Source organism: Nilaparvata lugens, unplaced genomic scaffold, assembly GCF_014356525.2.
Source record: "Nilaparvata lugens isolate BPH unplaced genomic scaffold, ASM1435652v1 scaffold4994, whole genome shotgun sequence".
NCBI classification, from domain to species: domain Eukaryota; kingdom Metazoa; phylum Arthropoda; class Insecta; order Hemiptera; family Delphacidae; genus Nilaparvata; species Nilaparvata lugens.
The window spans coordinates 4,046-13,146 of NW_024090945.1; the positions used below are offsets into that span (position 1 = coordinate 4,046).

Consider the following 9,101-nt stretch of genomic DNA (forward strand, 5'->3'; position numbering starts at 1 on the left):
TTTATAATTATTAGAAGCAAATTTTATTGTGCTGATTACTATTTGATGTGGGATTCACATGCTGAGTTCTCTGAGGTGAAGTCATATTTGGATATCCATGATTTTGAATAAAAGGATACATGTTGGGTTGCATCTGCATAGAAGATGAGAAGTGTTTATAACTATTGTGACCTTGATTGATCTGATGTTGGTCAGATTGTTGAATCTTATGATTACGATCATTATTATATCTCGGTTAGTAGAAGGTCGATATTTTTCATGATGAACAAAATCATTCAATACATTCAAAAAGATTTCATGTGTTTTAGCATTTCGTACCAAAGCGGCTGAGTTGATGGTATCATCAAAGTGAGCGCACAACAATGTAAAAATTACTTCATGGTCCATTGCCGGCAAAAAATTCTTAGCCACATTATACTTAGAAATGAAATATTCAGTTAAAGTTTGATCCGTACCTGGTCGAATTCTACCAGTATTCAATTGCGCTTTTAACTTAGCTTGTATGGTTGGTGACCACATACGATCCACAAACTTATTCTTAAACTCCTCAAAAGTATGAGTATCATCTTTAATAAAATACCACCAATCTTTGTGACGATTATTCCTTGTCATGTTGCTCTCCACAATAACCTTGATTTGTTCCCATTGTTGTATTTTATTACGAATCAGATACTCATTCAAAGCATTAATAAAATTCATGGGGTTACGGTAATCAATGCTCATTTGAAAGTCTTGTCTAGGGGATTGGGAAGAACTGTAAGCTACATTGTTAGATAAATTACTAGCAACTGTTTCACGAACATATTCATCTAACTTAGTGATTGCTACAGCATTCTTGTTACATTTATTTTTAACAACACAAATTTCCTCTCGATCATGATCAATATGATTTTGGACTTTATTGAGGTTAGATAACAGATCCTGATATTTTTCATTTTGGTTATCTCTTTCACATTCAAAAGTGATAATGTGTTGGTCAAGTTTAACTTAAGAATTTTCGACACTTTCAGTAACAGCTTGTACTTACTTTATCTTCAACATGGCTAATCTTAATATTAATAGAACTTATGTTTGAATCGAGATTATGGGTTTTATCCTGCAATTTTGATATGTTTTCCTGATTTTCATTCACTAAGGCCCTCAATTCAGAATTTATCTTGTATTGTTCAGCTAAGATTTCTTGCTTCATTGCTATGCTATCCAACCTTAACTTCTCAATGTTTTCATTACCTTAATTAATCTTTGTATTACATTCGTTGATTTTTTCATGAAGTTCTAAGTTACCTTCATGAATAGACTTCTGAAGTCGCTTAGATTGTTCCTGACTCTGTCTAGATTGGTCTTGAATCTTGCTAGATTGGTCTTGAATCTTGTTAGATTGGTCTTGAATCTTGTTAGATTGGTCTTGGATTTGTCTCATTAACTGTAATAATATAGTATTTGTATCCATAGTGGTAGTATTAACTGGACCATTAGTATTTGTAGACGCCTCGTTTGAGTTAGTTAATACTAAACGTAGGCTATCATCGTCAACTTGAACAGCATTACTAGGTTGATTATAACTTTGATTAAAGCTAATCTGATCTGGAAATACATGTCTGACCGTATTTTCATCAATATCTAATCCACTAGTACTTAATTCCTCAAGATTGCTTGATGTATTTTCTAATAAGATAATGTCTCTAGACACTTCATCATCACTACTTCCTGATTTATCAGACATGGCTATTATACTTAAATAATGATCACTGAGAAAAAAAATTTTGGGTTATCAATTTTGGGGTATATTTATTTTGGTAAGGTTCTACAACAGGGGTAACAATTTGAGGTGAAGTCATACAACTGGGTAACAATTTGGGGTGAGGTCCCAAAACAGGGGTACCAATTTGCGGTGCTGTCCTACCACAGGGGTAACAATTTGCGGTGTTGTCCTAAAACAGGGGTACCAACTTGCGATTAAAATCGATCTACATTAACAGCGCCCAATTTGAAATTCTAAAAGTGTCAAAGTATTGTAATATTGTAATATTACACCATTCAAATACAGTAGGCTACAATTATTTAAATCATCAGTCACACTGAAAGTTTTTGAAGTTGAAAACAAATGCATTTCAGCAAATCGTCTACAAAGATTGATATTTTATTTTCCAAGTGTCATGCTTCATTTTATTACCAAAGTTAGCCATGCTGACGAATCCTGGTCCATCGTGCTTCAGGTTGAAGTTTTCGTCATCGAATTTTGTACCGTAAATGCTGATTGAGCCAGTTCCATCACCGTGGATGATGTCACCTCCTGCAATCATCAAACAGAGAATAAAAAATTTATTGAAAACTTAGGGATCTCAGAATTAAATAGGCTACAATATTTAAATAATTGACAATTATTATAGAGAATTCCAAATTTTATTTTGATTCGTATAAGTTTAAGATGTAAATAGTGGAATCCTCTTTAAAACTTGATTACCACTTATCAGTATCACTATAAGGGCCGTTAGCACAGTGACAGTTTAAACTAAATTTCATTTTAAACTGGATTAGGCTGAATCCGTATCAATTCTAGTTTGTTATAATGTGTTTCATTTTGAGTTTAAGCCACCAGCTGATTAAATCATGTTCAAGCTTTGACTTTGCAAACGGCCCATAAAAGTGTCCTATAAAATGAAAATAAAACTCTAATGTGTTCTAATGTGTTGCGTGTGTATTCCCACTCAGAACAGCACAGCAAGTATGAATAGTCCATCCTATTAGAACTTACGAGAATAGTTATTTGTGCAACTAGTGCGCAAAGTGACAGTTTGCTGCACCAAAAGAAACGTTTACGCACGAGCTGTAGGCGAGGGCGGAATGGTTTCTTAAGTGCAGCAGAGGAACTTTGCGCACGTATTTCACATTAAATTTTTCCTTCAGTTACCATTGAATATGAAAAGTGGTTGATTGTAGGTAAAATTATGGCTGAAATCCATCAAATGTTTGTGTGTATAATTTTGTTATTAATAACAACTTTAATTTATTTTAAACTTGATAATCCAATTGAAAATTAATAATTGATAATTTATTCAAATTCAAAATTAAATTGATTCTATTAATTTGAAAATTTTAATGATTTTGAGTAAATCTTTATTTCTAAATAATTTTTCAACCAATCAATTTATGAATGAAAATTCTGGTGTGGTACACTCACACAACTTTCCTTGCTCATTCATCTATAAGCCTCATTCTTAAACGAGGATAATTTAGGGGAATAACATTATGCCGATTGGCGGCTAAATAATAAAAACTACAATTATACTATTGTTATTGTGTTCAGAGTACATTTTCCTTTGCTTCAATATTATGGAATTTGAGGATTTTTTAAAAGTTGTCAAAACAGCTGTTCTACAAATCGGGGTGTTTCGGTGATTAAACTGAACTGGACAGTTGGGCCAAAACTTGTGTTGGATAAGACATCGGTTTCCTTTTATATAAATCATGGGTAGCCCTGTATAAATTTATCCTAACATAACTAATTCTAATATGAGAAGGGAAAATATATGATGACTTGAAAGCATTTTGGCTAACTGAGAAATATGTAATACGAAACACTTCAAGCATATTACACAGCTCGAACATGACAAACGATAGAACCTTATAATACTAATAATAAAGAAACACCATACCAAAAATCCAGATTTATCGTTAATGCATGAAAAATCATACAATGTGCTCGGAAGGTTAGTTAAAGACATCTTATAAATTAGGAATAACAGAAAAATTACCAAGAGAAAAACAAGAACTCATAGCATATTTTGCTTTCACTGAGTTTACATCTACTACAAAATTAATATAAGTTTCAAGAAGTTGGCAGAGATAAAAATTTAAAATAAATTTATCAAAGAACATTGCAACGAGTACATTTCAAGAGACCAGCTCATGGAAGAAGAAAAAGAGCAACTCCAACGGAAAACGGATATGCAAAACAAATGGTTTTGCATTGCCAACTGCACCAAATAAAACACATATTTAAGAGTTTAATTAATTTAGGTTAGTTCTAAGTCATTGCTGTATATAATTTTAAGATTTGATAATAAATTTTATTTCTCAAATGTATTTTAATAATTATTAAACAAAATGGATCTTTTCCAAATAACTAATGAATGGATATCGAATATTGATGTTTGAATAAAGATTAATGTTTGATAATTGTGTTCGATTAAAATCGATCTACATTAACAGCGCCCAATTTGAAATTATAAAAGTGTCAAAGTATTGTAATATTGTAATATTACAAAATAAAATATCGACATGTGTTCTTTTGAATAAACTGCTCTACCTACCTACCCCACCCACAAGAAGTAAGTTTCTCAAGATTCCCTATCATTTTCTCAGGGACGAGACTCATGCCAGTTAATAGAGCTGATATATAACTACAGTATACAGGGTATGAATTTGAAAAAAATTGGTCAATTGGTCAAGTCATTTTTGAGAAAATTGTGATAGAAATTTAACAAAATTCATTCTTCTCAGGAATATTACAGAGCTTCTGCAATTTTCCCAGAAATGAGACTCATGTCAGTTGATATGGCTTATAAATAGCTATCTAGGTTATAAATTTGAAGAAAATCGTTAGAGCCGTTTTTGAGAAAAATGTGAAAAACATGGTTTTTTAGCCATTATCCGCCATTTTGAATTGAATTTCAAGTCAATCAGTTAATTAGGAATGGAGTTATCATGTTCACAGACACACACACACACACACACACACACACACACACACACACACACACAGACCAACACCCAAAAATCATGTTTTTGGACTCAGGGGACATTGAAACGTATAGAAAACATGAAATTGGGGTACCTTAAATTTTTTTGGAAAGCAATACTTTCCTTACCTATGGTAATAGGGCAAGGAAAGTAAAAAATATTACTTGAAATAATGAATAATTAATAATATGCAAAATGCATAATTTAATGAGTTCTCATTTTTATCTATTTGAAAATCAGAATAAATATAGATAGAACAAATTTGCATTCAAAATACACGCCAACAATGTCAACAGCTGATTGGGATGGCTGCAAGATAATACACAAAGTATTAAGAGTAAGCAAAGTAATACTTTGCACACTAGAGTGGAAAATTGATTCTTTGTGTTCTGTAATCAGTGCAGGAATGGTCACTTTTCAAGGTAACTGTAGGAAAAAATATTTTCACTGTTATGTAAGAATCCAGTTTAAATGTCCGGTACAATAAAAATTTAATTCCTATGAGTTCTGATTGTCCAAGGTAACTTGATATACTAAATGAATATTGCCAAGCAATCTATTCATTTAGCTTTTCTATTTATCTATTAATTTATTGTACAAAACACTATAATCATAATATAATTATGGCATTGGAGGAAAAACTAGGCTGAGCTTATCAATCTATTTCTATATTTAGATATAAATATTCAACTTCCTGCCAACAAAAGCAATACAAATTTATTTTATCTAACTTGAAATAGGAAGTTGAATGTTGTTGAGGAACATTATATGAGACAAATATTTGAGGCTAATCAACTGGTGAATGACCTTAATATGTAGTAATTAAGCCTTAATTACCTTGAATCATAAAATCCTTGATGACTCTGTGGAATGTAGAGTTGGCATATGTCTTCCCATTGACTCCAGTTGTGGCCAAAGTGACGAAGTTCTTGACAGTTTTTGGCACAACATTTCCAAAAAGACCGATTTCTATTCTTCCGATATCCTGTCCACCCATTTGCATATCAAAGAAGACACGGTTGGTAACTCTGTAGTCGGTTGCCTGCAAAATCAATGAGACTTATAGGAAAACCGATAATAAAGACACAATTTTTCAAGATAAATACGGTAGTTATCTTAGTCACAAAATATTCTGCTACCCTGTTTATTCTTGAATTGTGATACAATTTGTAATATTACATTTCTTCTCAATAAAAATTGAATCTTCAATATGATATTCAAAATATAATAAAACTTGATAGTAAATATCGGTGTAATCAATATGCAGACTTAACATTTTACCGGGAATTTATCAGATACACTAGTGTTGGATAACCTACAGTAATAATAATATTATATTTCTGAGGTAACAAATAATTCTAAACACCTTAAAGGTTAAATAAATTCAAAACAGTTTCAAAATAAAGTTTTATTGAGAATAATAAATATAATTTGTAAACTTGTATTCCTTATTAGTAAGGTTGGCAGTTGATGATTTGGTTAGGTGGGGCACTTGAAGCTTCCACTGAACTGTATACTGTTAGTATAGAGTTCACTGGAAGCTTCAGGCGTTTCTCTCAAGATAAGATGGCTGCTGGCTAGAGTTGAATTGTTTTAGTCCTCTTGAAATTTTTCTATATAATTGAAATTTAAAATGTTTTAATTGAGATCTGAATAATTTTATGTTTTTCTAAATTTGTGTTGAATGTTTTGGTGTACCTAATTTTGAAAGCCTGTAGCCAAATAAATGAGCTCAATATGAATAGATATGTATTTTAGCTTGTAAGAATTTTCTGTTTAGGTATCGAATGGTTTTGTTCAGTAAATTTTTGTTGTAAATTGCCCAAGTTTTATGAAAATTATAATCTGATTTGCTTTGAACTGGACTTCTTATTCATAGGCATTAAATCCGTTCATGATTAATCAAGATGTTAGCAAAATTGGAACCGATGACTTTCCTTGGGTGATAGGTGAAATAGGCTACTATCAAACCTATTTGGATAAAATTGGTAGCATGTCAAATGTTACCTCTGTGGTGGGACCGAATTACAAAATAAATATGTCCCAAATGGTAGCCTACACCATGAAATCCCTGGTTATAGAAATTATGTGTAGGCTGATATCTTGATAGGTTATGAATAGTGAAATGCAGACTGAGTGTAGGGTTGATTCAAGAGCAATCAGATCCCAATGAATACAATAAAAATGGCATACAATATGAAAAATATTGAAATTGATGATGAGTTAATAATAGCTATCATAAAGCAAATGTTTGATGAGCAAAATGCTAAGTTTCATGAGATAAATGCTAAGTTTGACAGACAAAATGCTAAGATTGACAATTTGGAACACGATCAAAATGCTAGGTTTGATGATATGAAGCAAGAATTTGCTAGCATAAGACAAGAACAGGTTAGTATAAATCTCCTACTGAAAGATACACATGAAACATTGATTAAAAATCGTAAAGATGAAAGCAAATTGAAGCATGATAATAGTAGTATTGAGATACAAGATCAATTCATTCAAGTTTCTGATAATCTAGGCCTAGTTACTGTTGTTCAGAATGTCAAGCCTATTGGAAGTGTAGAATTGATAAAGAAGTAGGTAGGGAAACTCAGGAGTTGTCTTCATTGAAAGTCAACTATCAAGAAAGTACTATAGCTACATTGAAGGTTAGTAAGATTTTAAACAAAGTGAATGTTTACATGAGACAGGTTTCTGAAGAGGTTAGGAACAATGTAAACAAAATGAATCTTGCTTTGAATCAAGTTGATAAATTCAACTTTCAACTGAAAATTGAAAAGGTGTATGCAATGCGATCTCTAATGAAATTGACTGACTTTTGTGAGAAAAATGGCTTTGTTGAACCAAATGAACACATGAATAGAATCATGTTTTTGAAGAAAACAAAGCACCAAGTCACCATTGATGTGTTGGTATTCAAAGGTTGTTCTAAGTTGTCTACTAAGATGATGAGAGTGAATCACATGAAGAGAGGGTATTCCCCGGCACTATGTTATGATTAGGAATCCTGTGTTATGCCGGGATTCAGAATAGCATAATTGCTACACAGTGTGTGGTAAGAGTCCATAATTGTGTCTTTTTTCTCTCTCCTGTAGCCTATTTTCTTGGCCCTAAATCTTTTCAAATTTCGATTCTTTCCTGTCTTTGTGTAGTAGCCTATTCAGTAAATTTCTTCTATGATGCATATCTCAACCAATCTTGTCCATAGTCATTTAAATTTGTGAATTTTAAGTATTCTTCTGGAATAATGTTGGAAGTTGAAATCGTAGCTTATTTTCCTAATCTTTAAATTGTTGATAAAACTTAACTTTTCTAGAATCTATCAATTGTAGTGTAAAGAATTGTGTGCTTGTAACATATTTTTCATCATGTGTCACTTATGTGAAGTGTATCAATTTTGTGTGTCTATGTTGTTTTAGGGAACTTATTACCCATTATTCATATCTTTTTATTCTTTGTATTACTTAGGGAATTTATTTACCCATTATTCCTTTTTCTCTTATTTGTATTTTTTAGGGAATTATTTACCCATTATCCATCTTGATCTTCTTAGTATTGTAATCTTGAAATGGTTTGTAGTTATTATAAAGTATTCAAATTCAGAAATTATTTGAAAAATAAACGGTTCAATTTAGAAAATGTTGAAATTTAATATGATGTATAAATTCTGTTGTTATAACAATAAAACTTCAAAATTGAAAGTATTAATGAATTGTGTTGCCATAAATAATATGAAATGTTCAAGATAAATAAAATTAATTTGAATAATAATGATTTTATTGAATGTGAAAGTTTTGTCATATTATAAATTGAAATGAGGTAAGGTTTAATTTTCCTCTAAAGTTTTTGTAATTGATGTCTTTTTTCTAAATTTTGAGAACTGTTTTTTTATAAACTTTGATATGATTAATTATCGTTTGAAATGGATGCTGGAGTGTATGTAGAATTTTTAGTTGGTTTGATGATTAGAATTTTGCTGGAATATGATTGTTTTTGAGATGGAAAACCATTATTGTCTAAAGAAGGAATGACCAAAAGGTTATGACTAGGAGAGGCAGTAATGAGATAATATTTTTTTTGTGTTGAATGTTGATTAATTATGTTGATTGCCATAGATGCAAATAATTACTTATGAATATTGATTGCCATTGAAGCAAAATATTATTGATGTTTTGAATGATTTTTTGTTTAATGATTAGTAGTAAAGTTTTGTCATGAAATGTAGCTTGTGTTTAGAACATTGCAAAGTCGAAATAAACTATAGTATCCAGCAAACGATGGTTAATAATATTAAATAATTTGCTTTTTATAAATTATTTGAACAAAACTAAAATGAAAATTTATAAATTTGT

The 9,101-nt window shown here is 30.9% G+C and overlaps 1 protein-coding gene across 1 annotated transcript; it reads right to left on the minus strand.

Moving 5' to 3' along the window:
- Positions 1–2,182: 2,182 nt before the first annotated feature.
- LOC111054669 (peptidyl-prolyl cis-trans isomerase B) lies at positions 2,183–5,814 on the minus strand (the record flags this gene model as incomplete). The annotated part of the gene is given in 2 exon segments (XM_039444586.1): positions 2,183–2,293; positions 5,581–5,814. Coding segments are annotated over 2 exon segments (277 nt in total), but the record flags the coding sequence as incomplete, so codon positions are not given.
- Positions 5,815–9,101: the final 3,287 nt, after the last annotated feature.